At 36.1% G+C, this 18022-nt stretch overlaps 3 protein-coding genes across 4 annotated transcripts; 2 read left to right on the forward strand and 1 right to left on the reverse strand.

The window, feature by feature from the left end:
- Positions 1-39: 39 nt before the first annotated feature.
- Positions 40-2603, reverse strand: LOC110425240 (zinc ion binding protein). The gene is made up of 4 exons (XM_021440089.2): positions 2406-2603; positions 1545-1732; positions 508-1434; positions 40-418 (listed from the first exon to the last, which is right to left on the reverse strand). The coding sequence occupies exons 2-4, from the start codon at positions 1706-1708 to the stop codon at positions 316-318; spliced, it is 1194 nt and encodes a 397-aa protein (XP_021295764.1). The 5' UTR covers positions 1709-1732; positions 2406-2603; the 3' UTR covers positions 40-315.
- Positions 2604-8304: 5701 nt separating this feature from the next.
- Positions 8305-12989, forward strand: LOC110425031 (very-long-chain aldehyde decarbonylase CER1-like). Its single transcript, XM_021439796.2, has 10 exons — positions 8305-8382; positions 8518-8741; positions 8923-9155; positions 9927-10146; positions 11023-11398; positions 11489-11596; positions 11706-11906; positions 12136-12234; positions 12339-12512; positions 12623-12989. Exons 1-10 carry the CDS (start codon positions 8323-8325, stop codon positions 12803-12805), a joined length of 1878 nt encoding a protein of 625 aa, XP_021295471.1. The 5' UTR covers positions 8305-8322; the 3' UTR covers positions 12806-12989.
- Positions 12990-15233: 2244 nt separating this feature from the next.
- On the forward strand, positions 15234-17955 carry LOC110424990 (uncharacterized). 2 transcript variants are annotated; one of them, XM_021439730.1, is made up of 2 exons: positions 15234-17249; positions 17488-17955. In XM_021439730.1, exons 1-2 carry the CDS (start codon positions 17097-17099, stop codon positions 17881-17883), a joined length of 549 nt encoding a protein of 182 aa, XP_021295405.1. In that variant the 5' UTR covers positions 15234-17096; the 3' UTR covers positions 17884-17955. The 2 variants fall into 2 exon arrangements, with proteins under 2 accessions (XP_021295405.1, XP_021295406.1); XM_021439731.1 differs by having other exon boundaries at positions 17504-17955.
- The last annotated feature ends 67 nt before the right edge of the window (positions 17956-18022 follow it).

Here is an 18022-nt window from a genome sequence, read left to right on the forward strand (position 1 = left end):
AATATTAGAGTAATCCAAAATTTAAATAAGATGATCAAATATATACCTAAGAAGCTTGGATAGAATGAACTTCTCTCAATGAGGAAGCTAGGTACAGGAATCTAGCACCACGGTGGAGTGCTTGATCAAAACAATAAGTAAAAATGAATAGGAAGTTCAATTCTAATATAATTCGTTTTACATAGTTTGCACGAAAGGGCAGTAATGGCACCTTCGAATGGCAAGGCTACATATTTGTATTATCTACCACTAGAAACAGATGCTGCATCAATGGTTGGTTGAGATATTCGAGGGTACTGAAGCAACATATTTGTGCTATCTAGCATTAAAAACAGGTTCTGCATCAATGGTTGGCTGAGTTCTTCTAGTGTACTTCAAAAGCAAAGCTTCTGAGGAAAGACCCGGTACATTTAGATCCCTAAAAATCAAAAAATCAATTTCGTAGATTATTTCTGGGACAAGGAGTTTGACGAAACAGATCAATGTATGATACAAAATGCAAAATACCTGATATAGGGCTCTAAATCCTTCCACTCCCATTTTGGTCGTTCTTTGAAGAGGACGGAAAAACGTTCTGCAGGAGTAAAGGGCAACGAAGAAACACTGAAGGCATGAACCCATGTCTCTACACCAAGCTTCTCGGTCAACACTTCGCCTTCCAACATTTCAAAACTGGCCTGCATCTCTTCTGGAAGCTTCCGTGTCCACTCCTCCATGAAACTCTCCATCTTCCTCTTCCCTTGCCCCAAGATCTCCCTTGCAAAATGCACACATACTCTTCTTGCATCCATCCTCCACACACCTCTATCCATTACCTCTTCCACCCTATTACCATAGACATGCAAACAATGGTAGGCAAGTTTGCGTGGAAACCCATCTGATTCCAGTACACTCACAACTTCATCTTCAATAAGTGTGTTCAGTGACCAGTCATTCAACACAGAATTGTGCAAAAGCATCCTCAGAATCATGTCCATGTATTTCTGATCCACAATTCTCCAATACCCATCAATCTCCACAGCTGAAAGAGCCTTTAATCCAGTCCTCAATTCATCATCACTAGCCTGAACCATGTTAGTAAGATCATCCCATGTATACAATCTTCTCATACTTCTCTCCATAAATTCCAAATCCTCCATCGCTAACGCCTCATCAGAGCTGTAAAGATTCTCAGAGATAATTGATTTGAGCTTGTCAAGTCTGGGAGCAACCTCAACAAGCTCCATGTTACCAGGTGCAACTTTGATGACTGACGCACCAACTTGTTGCTTGTAATCTTCCCCATCACAATCTTGTGAATTTTTGCACAATGTTGAATAATCTGCATGTGGTACCAGGAACACAGAATTTGAGGTTCCCACAAACTTAACTGAGTAGGTTTTTGACTTAGTGCAAAGAACTGCATCTTCATCAGGCTGTCCTCTTAAGGTTACCCTGAGAGAAAGAGAGAGAGAGAAGAAGAAGAAGAAGAATTCAAAGAATAAAATTGGAATATTAGAAAGATTACATGAAAGTCTACATACTGAATTTAAGTTATATCTTACCTCCGGTACAGGACATCTGGGAGAAGTTTCTCATCAAGCTCAAGGAGAACCAAATCATCATGAGGACCAAAGAGCCGGTGATATTGAATACAAACTGAAGAGGTGGGTTGGAGATTTAATAACACTTCAGCTCCCCTGCAACATGGCTGAGGTTGTTCCATCATGCACACCAAGCAAATGAGAAACACCTAAGTAGTTGGGAATTCCAACAGTCAAATATTTGATTTCAAAGGCAAAATGAACTATAAGAGCTCTTGCGCAGCCTGTTTGATCAATTAACTGCATTTTGGGCGTACAAAAAGGAATTACTCTGCTACAATTTCATTGAGTGATACAAAGCAGGATGCAGCATCAACAACCTACGACAGAACATTTGAAAGCGTCCTACTAGAACAACCAAGATAAGCAGGGATACTAAGCTATAACCACTACAAATATACTAGAAAAAAAAAGAAAGATCACTTGATAGTCCATTTGCAGCTTGCACCAAACAAACTACTAGTTCTAAACCAAATTTCCAGGTAACAATATCCCAAACTAACAGATGATAAAGTACATTGCCAAAACAAGACCCACATCCAAGACATTAAACATGGCAATTGAAAGATGAGGTCAAAGTGCAGACAATCGAAAATATCAAAAGATTGAATGCAATTCATATTAGCTAAAAGAAAATGAAAGATCCAGCCAGGTCGTGATGAAGTTGTTTTTTCAACTGTTTCTTGGAACCCCCAAATTGATAAGCTTTCAAAGCATTGACATATCCCATTTCTTATTCCCTTCCACTTAAAAAGAAAAGAAAAGAAAAGAAAGGAAACAGGAAACCATTAAAGAAGGATACTTTAAGAAGAATCAACTCACCGTTTGAGCTGAAACTAAAATCCGAGTGAGCAAGGAACGAAAATCCTAACCACGATGAGTAGTTAGGGTTTTTCAGCATTTCAAGGATGATCTTGATTTCCTCCTCCAAACCAAATTGCCCGCCAATATTTGTCTGGGCCTAGTATGGGCGTCAATGAGCCGATACGATAATCGTGCCTGCCCAGTTTGTTGGCCTTGGGCAAATAAACAACTTAAGGGCTAAGCTGACCCAAATCACAAATGAAGCTGTCGAGTAGAGTCCACAGATTGTAATTTCTGCTATTAATCCCAAACACTAAAATAAACAGTCCAAATCCAATGAATATATATATATACACTAATCCTTGGAATATTAATTGAGAGGAAAATAATAATAAAAAAAAGAAATGTGATAAATTGTATTATTTATTTATCCTATATTTGATGTTATTCAGATTATCCAACATTTAATCAATGGTCCTAGAATATGTTGGGGCTGCTTGATTGTTAGGTACTTAATTAAGGCAACCCAACCCCCCTCCCCCCCACACACAAAAAAATGTTAGATAAAAAGTAGACTTGGGGTATATATTTATCACATGCGATATATATGCCTATCCCTATCTAATTATATTCTTTTACATTATTATTATTAGAATGTTTAATTTGATGAACAAAGTAGCTGTTAGATATTTGGTTTTGTAGTCTTAAACATCCATTTGTCGCATTGCATTGAATTGGGTCCTTCATAATTAATTAATTAACTTAATGAGTGCTCACAATTAATATAGTAATTAATTTGTACATTGCATATACAGTAATTTCTATCTCTTAATTGTCATAGGTTTGCGGAGGTTAATTAGATCCCATATGCTGCAACTCAGAATTAATGAAGAGTATAATTAATTAATGAAGATGTAATTTCGAGATTATTGTTCTATATACGAGAAATGAATACAAATGAATTTAGAAATTATTATAATAAATAAAGTGAAGAATATATGTACGTTAATTACATGTGTAGATAATTATGTATGGTGTGGTCAAAGTGGCCTACATATATCTGTTGAATTTGTCATGCAAATGGTGAGAAGACAATTAATAGATATTTTATTCATGGATTGCTCACATTTTATATAATTAATTTATATATATATATATATATATATATATATATATTGCATGTTGAAAGCTTTCAAGTTGCAGTTACCAAATTAATTCTTAAATACAGATATATCTGCTTTGCTCTAATTAATTAATAAGGCAATAAATTCGGCTAATTAATTCGCAAAATTGACGTACCAACTTTAGGCCTAATTTGACATGATAGGCTTAATTAAGTTTGGGACTAGTGTTTTAAATTAATATTTGACAAATGATACGAGGAGAAAAATTATCAACCAATTACATGCCGCCATGTAGATTTAATAATATCTTGACCATGTAATTAATTATAAAATAATTAATTTATTGGTTGAAGACATATAGTTGAACTAATTCACCTATTGGAATATATTTATCTCTTGAAATTATTTGGAGAAAATAAAATTATTGGTCATTTAAATTATCTCTAATAATTATATTAATTTAGAGATAAAAATCAAATTGAATTATTTAATTTATCTCTATATAAATTAAAATAATTTGGAAATAATACCTAATTTCGGCCAATCAAAATTCAAGGACTCAAAGTTTAACCAATCATAAGACTTTCAATGAGTCACCATAATTTATTTCTAAATAAATTAAAATAATTTAGAAATAATTCATAAAGATTACATTCTCATCAAAGTCTCCCACTTAGCATTATAAATAGGAGCTCCTTTAAGCCATTTTCATTCATTTGGAAGCATTCGAAGATTGTGAGGTATTCGAAGGTTGAGAGCATTTTAGAGATCAAGAAATAAAAGATTTCTGAAGTTAAGATCAAGTGGCAACAAAGTTCGTGATTAAGATCAAGTCGTGAAGACCCTTGAAGTGAAGACTAGTACCTTGAAGTGAAGACTAGTGTTTGTGATCAAGATCGTGATCAAGATCAAGTCGTAAAGACACTGTGAAGACCCTTGAAGCAAAGACAAGTGTTCGTGATCAAGATCAAGTTGTGAAGACCCTTAAAGCGAAGATCAAGTGTTCGTGATCAAGATCAAGTCGTGAAGACCCTTGAAGCGAAGACAAGTGTTCGTGATCAATATCAAGTCGTGAAGACCCTTGAAGCGAAGACAAGTGTTCGTGATCAATATCAAGTCGTGAAGACCCTTGAAGAGAATATTAATGAATTAGACAGTATGATATAGTTTACAAAGTACAACGTGATCAGATCAAGTCGTGTCATGAAGACCCTTGAAGAGAAGATCAAGTGTTCGTGATCAATATTAAGTCGTGAAGACTTTGAAGAGAAGATATTAAAATTCTTCATGATCAAGATCAAGTCGTGAAGACCCTTGAGCACGAATCAAGATCAAGTCGTGAAGACCCTTGAAGGGAGATATTAAAATTCTTCGTGATCAAGATCAAGTCATGTCGTGAAGACCCTTGAAGAGAAATATTAAAATTCTTTATTGATCAAGATCAAGTCATGTCGTGAAGACCCTTGAAGAGAAGATATTAAAATTCTTTATGATCAAGATCAAGTCGTATCGTGAAGACCCTTGAGCGAAGACAAGTGTTCGTGATCAATATCAAGTCGTGAAGACCCTTGAAGAGAATATTAAAATTCTTCGTGATCAAGATCAAGTCGTGTCATGAAGACCCTTGAAGAGAAGATCAAGTGTTCGTGATCAATATTAAGTCGTGAAGACTTTGAAGAGAAGATATTAAAATTCTTCATGATCAAGATCAAGTCGTGAAGACCCTTGAAGCGAATCAAGATCAAGTCGTGAAGACCCTTGAAGAGGAGATATTAAAATTCTTCGTGATCAAGATCAAGTCATGTCGTGAAGACCCTTGAAGAGAAGATATTAAAATTCTTTATGATCAAGATCAAGTCGTATCGTGAAGACCCTTGAAGCGAAGATATTAAAGTTCGTGATAAGATCAAGTCGTGAAAACCCTTGAAGCGAAGATATCAAAGTTTGTGATCAAGATCAAGTCGTGAAGACCCTTGAAGAGGAGATATTAAAATTCTTCGTGATCAAGATCAAGTCATGTCGTGAAGACCCTTGAAGAGAAGATATTAAAATTCTTTATGATCAAGATCAAGTCGTATCGTGAAGACCCTTGAAGAGAAGACCAAGTGTTTGTGATCAAGATCAAGTCGTATCGTGAAGACCCTTGAAGCGAAGATATTAAAGTTCGTGATCAAGATCAAGTCGTGAAAACCCTTAAAGTGAAGACCAAGTGTTCGTGATCAAGATCAAGTCGTGAAGACCCTTGAAGCGAAGATATCAACGTTCGTGATCAAGATCAAGTCATGAAAACTCTTGAAAACCAAGATCAAGACCAAGTCTAATTCGTGACTCTTGAAAACGAAGTGAAGAAATTAATCAGAGAAATTTTCAGAGATTATCACTCACATATCAAATATTTATATTTGTTTCATAATTTTCAAGTGAAGAAATTTTGATGAAAAATTTGTATGTACATCGAGTTTTAAGTAATATATGTAGAATTCATTTTTCCACATGGAGTGTTGATGAGATTGCAAGCATGGGCGTGTGGTAATGCTTCACTATGTCTGGGAAGTAGCATTAACACAACGGAAATTGGTGTTTGAAAATGGTTAAGAAATACCGACAAAGCATGAGAAGTTGCAACAATTAATAAAGAGGTGCTACTCCACTCCATGGACAAGGAAACCTATCCTCCACCCGCGCTTTGATTTAATGTGCATGTTACACTGACTAGGAAAACTTGGAAATGCCACTTACAAATCCAGAGGGGATGTGACTCCCGAGCGAAAGTGACTTTCCCATGGAAGAGGGAAAGTCATGAGAATGGGTTGGACAAGTATACTCTTTTTAAGTTAAATATTTAATAATTTTATATATTTAAATATTTAAATATCATGTTATTTTTATTATATTACTATTTATTATTTTACAAATAAAGTAAAAAAGTTAAAATTTTTTATTAAAAAAGTATAAATTTATTTAATTTAATATTTTCATACATAAAAGATAATTTTATAAATTTACGTTACAGTCTAAATAAAATGCTTTTAAACTAAATTTTATAATGCAATCCTTTCAACAATCACATTCTCTATAATCATTACTTTTTCATGTTATATCAAATGTCACAAAATTATTTATCCAATAATTATGTTACTAATAATCATATATCTAGTTATTACATTCTTAATAATTATTTTTTTTATTTTATTTTGGTGAAGGATGACTCAGGGGAGAATACATTTGGTAACTCCTTGATCTAAGGTGGCGTTTGGTACTTTACAATGCAATGTGATTACAGGTAATATAATTGCAGGTAATGTGATTGCAAGCAATGTCATTACAGGAAAAAATAACATTACAGTATTTGGTATACAAGTAAAATAATGATTAAAAAACATAGAAGATAACATTACAGCATTTGATTTACAAGTATTTTGCTGGAAATGTAATGTTAATTTTCAAAATTACCTCTAATTATTAAAATACAAGTTTAATATATTTATATTTTTTATTATTCATTTTTATATAATATCATCTCTTAAATATATTTTTAAGGTTATATATTTTATATTCATTTATTATTATAATCTTATATATTTTATTTTCATTTCTTTAATATAATTTTTTATATTATATATTTTATTTTAATTTATTTTACCTATATTATATAAATTTTAATTTTTTATATTTTATTTTATTTTAATTTTTTATTTTTATATTATATATTTTATTTAATATTTTTATTTTAATTATAACATTATAAAATATTTTTAATAAAATAATAAAATTGAAGGGTAAAAATGTTTTTAAGAATATTGCAGAGTGCAATGCAATGTGATTGCATTGATTTTAGATTGCAATCACATTACATCCATTGGTTGTAATGTGATTACATTGCAATCTTACATTGCAGTGGTCTGTTGTAATACAAACACTGCAATGTAATTTAATTGGACACATTATGAAAAATGTGCTCTCACTTTTCTCGTATCAAATGTTACTTAACTATTGTTCTCACGTCACCTCTAGCTTGAAAACGACAGAAAACGACCTTCTTTAATTTCCCTTTCAGAATTCACAACAAATATTAGCTGTTCAAACTATAACATTGCACTAGATCATGCTGTCTGCCTGCATGCGGAATCACAGATGACGTTCCCCTTGAAGCCGGGTGGAGTCATGTAAATGGCTTCTCTACCGCATTAAGTCGAGGCTCTTTAACTAATTAAACATCCTGGAAAACAATGTGAATCCATGATATATATATATATATATATAGATATAGATATTAACCTTCAACACAAGGTAGAATTAATTAGAAAAAAGGTATGCTGGGAGTAGCTAGCTAGGAGGGAACCTAAGCTAAACATTGCAATTTTGCATGAGCTTGCAGGTGCCACTGTTTCGGGTACAGTTAGGCCAGTTAAGCCATTCCGAAATTAGAAAAATAAAAACAAAAAATGATGATGAGCTGAAAGACATCTTTGGCCTCCGATCCATATAACATAATGGACCACCTACAGATGCAGTTGAGAACAATAAATATACGAGTTAAAACAGCCATCAACAATAGCCAAGTGCCCGGCATGTTTCACATACTAGTGACCTCATATGAATTAATTGCTCTCACAACTCTCATGTCGTGAAACTAAGTTTAGCAAGGAGACATAAATCGTGATAGAGAAAGAACATCACGTGTCAATTTGTGATTGGTTGCAAAAGATATCCGATTCACCCCTTGACAGCTTGAACACACCCTACACAAAACCTTATAAAAATCCCCCCTCCCCCCTCCAAAGCAATTTGCCCAGAAACTGTAGTTAAGCATGGCTTCTAAGCCAGGAATTCTCACTGACTGGCCGTGGACTCCTCTCGGAAGCTTTAAGGTCTGCTTTACTTTGATGTTCCTCCCATCCTACATTCAGCCCCATTTTCATGCACATCAAACTAAAGCATGCAAGTCGTGTACTTCTTTGCCCTCTTACTAACGCTTTGTTTTGTCGTTTCATGTATTTTTACAGTACATAATCTTGGTTCCATGGATTACCGAGAGCATATACTCCTTTATAGTTAAAGATGAAAATGAGAGGGACTTTTCCAACCTTTCCATATTCCCATTTATGTTGTGGAGAATGTTTCACAACCAGATATGGATTAGCCTTTCTCGTTATCGGACTGCCACAGGCAGCAACAGGATTGTGGACAAAGGCATTGAGTTTGACCAAGTGGACAGGGAAAGGAACTGGTCAGTAGCAAAATAATAAAACAGACAGGGCAGATACATATATATATATATATAGGAAAATCTAATGTAACGGGGGAAGATATAGTACCTATATATGCATACGCCCTGTGTATTAGTACATTGTAAACTTGGTTTATTTTGATTTGCAAATTCACTGATCTGAGGATTTTTGCTTTGGCAGGGATGACCAAATTTTGTTCAATGCAATCCTGTTTTACTTGGGGAACAAGTATGTTCCTGGAGGTTCTCACTTACCCCTTTGGAGAACGGATGGTGTGATTTTGACCATGTTACTCCATGCAGGCCCCGTGGAGTTCCTTTACTACTGGCTTCACAGAGCACTGCACCACCATTTCCTTTACTCTCGATACCATTCTCATCACCATTCCTCCATCGTGACAGAGCCTATCACTTGTAAGACCTCCATTCATCCCCATTTCTTCATATCTATCACTATCCCACATGCATGCAGGCTTTAATTTAGAATTTTGTGACGCTTTCTCGTTTGAAATCGTAGTTCACATGTTAATGTCATATATAAGCAGTACTACTCTTGTTTGACAACAACTACATGGACAAAAAATTTAAAAGATAAAGAGGATATGAACTAGTTCATTTTAATTCTTGATGTACAACTTTGGTTGACACAGATTAAATACATAATTAATCTTGCTGACAAATAGTGGTTTTGGTTGGATTAGGCACTATGGTATTCAATGCAATTGCATTATAGAGTTTTGAGTGGGTGTAACGAGCAAAAGCGAAGAGCCATCACGTGGGCTAACTAACTAAAAATAGCATAAAAGGCATTCGGCTTGGGGAACACTATAAAAAGAAAAAAGAAAATAAAAATAAGGGAAATTAACATGAGATAACCATTTTTACTTCTATGATAATGTGAAATTGCGGCTAGCTGAGGGTTTGCTTTGTTTGCCCCAAGCCCAATACTCAGAATACTTTCTCCTTAAATATTAATTATATAATTTAGCATAAGAAACAAGCTAATTGCCTAAGCTGCTGGGGCCGGATTGCTAAAATTATAGGTGGGTGATGAAACACCTTTGCGCCCGTGAATTGTGGTGCAGAAACATCCATTGATTTGTATAGAAATGAATGGAAAGTAACAGGCTAAACCGAATATTTAATTAGAATGATGATTATTTGTATTCGTGTGGGCACTGGCAGCTGTGATTCATCCATTCGCAGAGCACATAGCATACTTCGCCCTCTTTGCAATTCCATTGTTGACAATTGCGTTGAGTGGAACCGCGTCCATAGCCGCCATTGCTGGGTACATCACTTACGTGGACTTGATGAACAACATGGGTCACTGCAATTTCGAGCTCATTCCCAGCTGGCTCTTCTCCGTTTTCTCCCCTCTCAAGTACCTCATGTACACTCCATCGTAAGTCTCTCAACCTTCTCTTGATTTCTATCCTAACCTTGTACCTGGTAAGAAAAAACCCAACGAGTAAATGCATTACACCTCACCTATAATAGCCAAACCAATTCAGTAGAGTGTAGCGAGTAGGAATGAAAGAAAGGCCGAAGTCCGAAGGAGGAAGGGGCAGCGGGCCTTGGTGTCAGCTAGTAATTCATGAGCTTAGCTCTTCCAGTCCAGCTAAACCAGGTTGATGGACAGACACGTGAGATGTTTTATGTTGGGGAGCATTTATTAGGCAGCAGACGTGCTTGGTTGGCACCTAACAGTTGGCCTGCAATTTTGAACAACTTTCTTACTTTTCATTCATAACCTTAGACGTCAGGCCTCAGTTAAAAGGACAGGTCGACTTGGTTGCCATCCAAATCGTCGACTTGCTCAATTGCCAAGTTTCTCATCTCTCACTCGCTTTTCTTTCCATTTCCCATGCCCTTTCCATGTAAGCTTATGTTTTTAAACTTAAAGATTACAATGAAGTTTTTATAAAAATAATAACTTTTAATAAAATAAAAAGCAACATATTTATACAAACATTAATGAAATGAAAGGCAACATATTCAATGTTGCCCTAAGCATATTGCTTTCTTCATCCCTATCAACTTAAATGTTTTTTCACCAAAAAACAAGAAGCTGAATTCCCTACAAGAGACTTATATTGCTAGCTAGCTAGTGTTTCCACAGATGTGAAGGGCACCTTTTGCTCATTTAAGAAATAGCGTCCGTAGATGAAAGCTAGGCTAGCTTGCCCCTTCATCTTTTTGCATTGGTTGTAAAATTAAAAGCCCTGGTGTAAAGTATTTTGTCTCGACGTTGAAAACTGAATTTGTCGATTGGGGTCAGGTACCACTCCCTGCACCACACACAGTTCAGAACCAATTACGCACTGTTCATGCCATTCTATGATTACATCTATGGCACAATGGACAAGTCTTCTGATACCTTGTATGAGAATTCACTCAAAAGGAAAGAGGAGTCACCCGACGTGGTGCATCTAACGCACCTAACCACGCCTGAGTCAATCTATCATCTCCGCCTTGGATTTGCCTCCTTGGCCTCTAAACCATACTCATCAGCCTGGTATTTGTGCCTGCTGTGGCCTCTGACATTGTGGTTCGTGACACTTACCTGGATCTATGGTCGCACTTTTGTCGTTGAAAGGAGTCGTTTTGATAAAATCAGACTACAGACCTGGGCCATACCAAAGTACAAAATACAGGTAAGGGAGCTTTATAAGTATTCCCTCAATGGCGCAACCAAAAATTTTATATGGACAATCTCTATGGTTGACATTGCTGTTAATTTTCAGTACCACTTGAAATGGCAAAAGGAATCCATCAATAACCTGATTCAGGAAGCCATATTAGAGGCTGAGGAAAAAGGTGCAAGAGTGTTGAGTTTAGGCCTCATGAATCAGGCAAGTTATTTTCCCCCTTCTCCCATAAGCAGCTGGCGGGACATTTACATAAGAAGAAAAAGGAGCTTAAACTTGTCTAACAAAAAACATTTGATGATAAAATTTGCAGGTTGAAGAGCTCAACAGGTATGGCGAGCTGTACGTGCACAAGCATCCCCAGCGTAAAGTGAAATTGGTCGATGGGAGTAGCTTGGCAGTGGCAGTTGTGCTAAACAGCATACCAACGGGAACAACCCAAGTACTCCTGAGGAGCAACCTAAGTAAAGTTGCTTATGCTGTTGCATTTGCCCTATGCCAGAAGGGCATCCAGGTGGGAGGACATCCCATTGCATGCTGTTGCTCATTATGAGGAAGCCCCCAAAAGGCCAACTTTCTCCTAGTGCCAACAATGCATATTGTCAGCTATGCCAAACTTTTTGCCCCTTTTTTCATCTGCCTAACAACATTGGAAGCTCTAACTCTAATAATGCATTGTTTTCTGACAGTTTCTCATTTTCTTATTTCTAGTAAATGTTCTCACATGATTTGAATTACTGTAGGTCGCTGTATTGCGTGAGGATGAATATGAGAAGCTTAATAAGTCACTTGGCACCAAATCTGAGGGTAATTTGGTTATCTCAAAGGGTTACTTTTACAAGGTAAGGCCGTTAACACTAAATTTCTTAACTCTCACTGCAAGCCAATACAAGTTAAAATAGCGGAATGGCAAACAAGTTTTTGATAGAATTAGTACGTTGCGCAGACATGGTTAGTTGGAGATGATTTGAGTGAAGAAGAACAAAGGAATGCAACCAAAGGAACACTATTTATTCCCTTTTCGCAATTCCCACCAAAGAAATTGCGCAAAGACTGCTTCTATCACACCACACCAGCAATGCAGACTCCCATGTCCCTTGAGAATGTGGATTCTTGTGAGGTTGGCCCTGCACATTCTCCATTTCCCATATTAATTCATTATTGTTTCTCATTCCAAAATTCTGAAGTTAAAATTTTGTTGATAACAATGCTGCCATTTGAATGTGAAAGAACTGGCTACCAAGGAGGGTGATGAGTGTATGGCGCATAGCTGGAATTGTGCATGCACTAGAAGGATGGGAGGAGCATGAATGTGGTTACACCATGTCAAACATTGAGAAAGTTTGGGAAGCAAGTGTCAAGCATGGATTTCAGCCTTTGAGGGTCCCAACTCAATCAAAAATTCTAGAATAATTGGCAATCTCTGTATATTTTATGGTCTTTAGCATATTGAGCTGTGGTTAGCTATGCAGTAAGCATTTTGGTATCCAGGAATCATGGGAGTCCACATCCAACTGTAGACTCCATGCTTCCAGATAGTACGTATTAGTAATTTCAAATAAATGACAAATCAATTCGGGAACACTACTCTCAACAGCAAATTGGAGTTGATAGAATTCAAACCATGAATCAAGCTCATATATTTGAACTGTATTTTGGTCCACGTGGAAAACGTTGCAAGAGGAAATCTTTTTCCCCTTGTATTTTGGGCCGTTAATGGACCCCTTCAGCCACGCCACTGGACACCCCACCAACGAGCATGGTGCTGCAGGATTGGCCCCTAAAGGTGTCAATTGCACCACAATCAGCACATGCTGAACGGGGCCTAAAATGACACGGTGGATGCATGTGTAATATATTAATTACGACACGGTAAGATCAACCAACTATTCTTAGCTTATTGCTTAGAAGCGACTAAACACTAAATATAATGGCGAGACTGATCATTCCTTTCAATTTCCTTGGTGGGATGGCTAAACAATCATTTAAGGTTGCTTTTAACTTACTATCTACTTTTGTAATAGCACTGTTACATATTTATACCTTTGAAGGATGAAGTGCAACATTGAAGGAGAAGTATATCTATATGTGGTAAGATAGTTTTCAACACGGCTTAATCGAAATCCTCAAATCTCCTATATATGAATATTGAAGCTATTAACTGATACTTTCCGTATATAGATATATCAAAATGAACCATAACTAGATCCAATTATCATCAGGATTATGATCGTATGCGTGACATTTGAGGGTCATCAGTACTTTCAGCATGAAGGCTGAGCAGTTGCACTGCCACAAACTACTGTTTTTGCCGGTGAACCACAAAATAGAGCACCTTGACGTCCAATGCAGACTTGTGTTTTCCAAATGGGTGGTTGACGAGCAAGCCAACCAAACCACACGAAATACAAAAAAAAAAATCCCAACAAAAATGCAAAAGGAAGAAAAACTCTTGGCTACCTACCATTGATGCTTGTATAAAACATGAATAATAAAGTTCAATAGCGTAATATAATAGTAATTTTTTTTTTTTTGGTTTTTGAAAAGCGCGTAATATAATAGTAATAACGGGGGGAGGTATCAAGTTCCAACAATGCACGCTGAAGCGGTAATACAACAGTCCTCTTTGGATCTGATGCACCAAAAGAAAAGATGACAGATGGGCAGACGTGCTCATTATGATGATGAAGAAAATTGTGCTAATTATTCTCCTTAAGATTGTGGCTACGGCTTCCCACTTCCCACTAACATTAATGGGTTGGTAGGGTTACAGTCGTCAACCAACTTGAACCATTGTCAATTCACTTTCTTAAACCCATGACCCATCCCTTGGCCAGAGCCTCACAGTAAGGGGGTGTTTGATAGATGGGAAATGACGGGCATTCTTTATAATTAAAATGCAAAGAATCACACTGTAGTATTTCATTGATGTTTTGAGGATAAAAATAATAATTTTTTAATAATATTATTATAATGAGAGAAGGAAATGTTTCGAAGAGAAAGTTACATTCCCTTAACAAATGAAAAGTAAAAAAAAATTTTGTTCCTCAACCTCATAACCCTTTCTCTCCTTCATACCTTCTTCATCGCTTTCTTCTTTCTTGCCTCTTGGCTTTTTCTCTTTCTTCCTACTTTGCCTTCTTCTCCTTTTTCTTAGTGTCCGTAGAAAGGATAGCCCGTCACTAACATATTTAGATCAATTTTTATCATTAAATCTAAAAATTGAAGAGATTGAGACTTTGAATTTTATGAAATCTTAATTTAAATTTTCAAAAATTTATAAATATTTTGAAAAAAATTTATGTTTTTGATATAGAAAATTAAAAAAGAAACATTTAAACGGTTTAAAATGAAAAAAATTTATTAAAGAATTAAGAAGATTTGAGAGGAAAATGCATTTGGGTGCCTGAGAGAAAAAAAAGTATCAATAACATTTAAAATAATACATCTATCAATAGATTATGATCAAATTATTAATAGTAGATATCTATTTATTAATAGATTATGTGATCTATCAATAGAATTTTCTATCTATCGATAGATTTTTTTTAAATAACGTTTTTATTTTTAACTTTTATAAGTTTAAGGTAAAAATAAATATTTAGTAATTTTATATATTTTAATATTTAAATAATTAATATATAAATATTATATATTTTTTTAATAATATAATTTATTATTTTAATTATTTAAAGTTGAAAAGTTAAATTTTATATTAAAAATTATAAATTTATTTAATTTATATATTTTTTATACATAAAAATAATTTTATCAATTTACATTACATTTTAAATAAAATAATTACAAATAAAATGCTAAACAATCACATGTTCTACTATAATCACTTTCTCTTATTATTCCAATCACTACAATAATCACATTTTCAACAATCATATATCCAACAATTACATTCTCAACAGTTATATTCCTAACATGGTACCAAACACAAACTAAGCCTCAAGTGCTCCCGCCTCCTTCTCCGTCTCAGGTCATAAAAGGCCATTAATTACCGTAGCATAATCATAATTTCCTGGAATACTTGGAACTTTTGGATAAAGAATTCAACGATGCGATAAGGTTTTTATGCATCTTGCCGCCGTCAAAGAAAGCAAAGCTAATTCACATGAAGATATTGGTAATAAGTTTTGCTATCTCAACTTTCAGCAGACAAGGATCAATCCAAGAAAAGTTTTGCTGAATTACAGCGAATCCTTCAATTCAGATAAAATGAATGCACTACAGAAGAATGTGTTAGGACTTAGGACACTGAGGAAACTAATTAAGGCAGGGAGGGAGAGCTTTAAGAGCCAAAAAGAAATGAAAGCAATCTTCAAAACTATACCTGGATTTCCATCCTAGATCAAGGTACTTGTAAAGTTGAGAGGACGACTACTCATTTTCCTAAAAAGATTCTGCAAAATTGATACAATAATGGAAGAGAGAAGACCGCGTTGGTTTTGTCTCCGGCGAACGGAAACCTCATTTCTGCGAAGAGGACAAGTGGGGCGATACTGGAACCATGTATCGATGCATTCAACATGGAAGCAGTGGTTGCATCTGGGCAGCCGCCGGAGCCTCTCGCCATCTTCAGCTTCGTAAAGGCACACAGAGCAATAGGGTGTGGGCGCTGCACCAATTCTGCTGGGATTGTAATGGAAGGTAAAGACAGGAAGGCGGTCCTTGTTGAACCATACAAACTTTGCACAAAGACGAATGGCAAAGAAGATGATGGTGAGTACAAGGGCTTTGTTCTTCCAGCTACTAGTAGCCAAGGAAGTGCAAATCTCGGTAATGAATTCCAAGTGATCTCTCATGGCAACTAATGGCTTCATGGAAAACCTGATCTCTCCCCTGTTTCTCTCAGTTCTAGAACATGAAAGGAATAGTTTTCATGTCGGATTCCTTGTTAGTCACTTGTATTTTTCTACACTGCATATGATAGAGAAGTCCACCCATAACATTATTAAATATACCTTTTATCCAAGACGATATGTATGTGGCGTCCAAGCGTGTGTAAAGTATACTAGAGTATACTTGCATACCTAAAACCAACTTTATACCTAACAATAACGTGGCATCCCCCCATAAACATATTCCTTTCAATAATCCAATCTCATTTCTCACAAACCCTTTGCCACTTTCTGCTTGATATTTTAAGAATATGTAGTGAGAGATGATGTTTAATGAGGAGTTCTTATTTCAAAGGTTGCCAGTTGGGTTCTTAAACCTTCATTAGTGAATAAATAAGCAAAGCAATCAATCTTGGAGATTAACGTAAACGTGGATTGAAGCAACCAATGGTTTGGCAGAAAGTGGAAACTACGATGATTCCAAATTCCAATCAATAAGGTTTCAACTGCTTCGTTTGAAGGAGAGGAAAACAGGTGTACCAACTTGCAAGACGGCGATGGCAAATGCTTTTTCGACGGGTCCTGGCAGTATCCAATCCCACCTCGAGGTTGAGAGATATCCAGGTTGGGCTTCTAGAATCAGTGCAATATGGATACAAGGTCAGCCCAATCCTAATGCCTAAAGCCTAATGCAAAGGATAAAGCTCAAGCTGGCCAAGTGTTTCTGCTTTTGCTTATGAGTTGCTGCCCGCCAGTAATTCGGCTGGCTTGCCTTCGCCGGAGCGTTGGGGGGTTCTGACTTGTGAGAATATCATTCACAATAGCCACGGAGTGAGAGCGTGGAGAATCTTAAGATGGACTGCAGCATTTATTCGTCTTCGTCCACCTCCATCCAGCTTTCTCCCCGGTCGACTCATCCAAGTTGGCACCTCAAAACCAATTCCGTGTCATGGTCTTCCTCCTTACCCAAGCTTCACCTCTCTACTCCCACTCCCATCCGCCGCAAGGTTTGCTGTTCTATCTTTCTTTCATCACGGGCATTTAGTTTTCCTTATATTTAGGATATTCCTTATTCATTTCTTTCTTTCTTTCTTTTCTTTTCCTGAGGCTTAATCAAATTCCAGCGAAACCCCGTACATGCAAGTGAATTTGTTTTAAAGTTAATATCAAACACCCAACTTATAATTCTCAACCTGTACTGTTGAATAATGTATACCTAAACTTGAATTTGCTTTCTGTTGATAGGATTTTACTGTTTCAGCTGCATGGACCAGGAGATCCGGAGGTGAAGTAGCAGAAAGGCCTAACCGGAAGTCATGGAAGCAAAGAACTGACATGTACATGAGACCCTTCTTACTGAATGTCTTTTTTTCAAAGCGATTCATCCACGCCAAAGTGATGCACAGGAATACCAGCAAAGTGATATCTGTTGCCAGCACAAATGCCAAGGACCTGAGGTACACATTACCATCACTCACCGACGACAATGCATGTAGGGTTATAGGGAAGCTAATTGCTGAGAGGTCCATGGAAGCTGATGTCTTTGCTATGTCTTATGAGGCCCAAAAGAATGAGAGAATCCAGGGGAAACTTGGGATTCTCCTTGACACCATTAAGGAGACTGGGATTATTTTTTACTAAACCTCAAATACCTGGTTTTGCTCTAAGTTTAGTAGCAATAAAAGCTTCCGAGTTGCTGTTGCATTTGAGATATATTACTTGATTATTCTTTCAGCTTTAAATATCAAGAGCATTCACAGAGGCAAACTTAATAACAATA

Source organism: Theobroma umbraticum, unplaced genomic scaffold (genome assembly GCF_002168275.2).
Source record: "Theobroma umbraticum cultivar Fairchild unplaced genomic scaffold, ASM216827v3 scaffold_81.0, whole genome shotgun sequence".
In the NCBI taxonomy this organism is placed as follows: domain Eukaryota; kingdom Viridiplantae; phylum Streptophyta; class Magnoliopsida; order Malvales; family Malvaceae; genus Theobroma; species Theobroma umbraticum.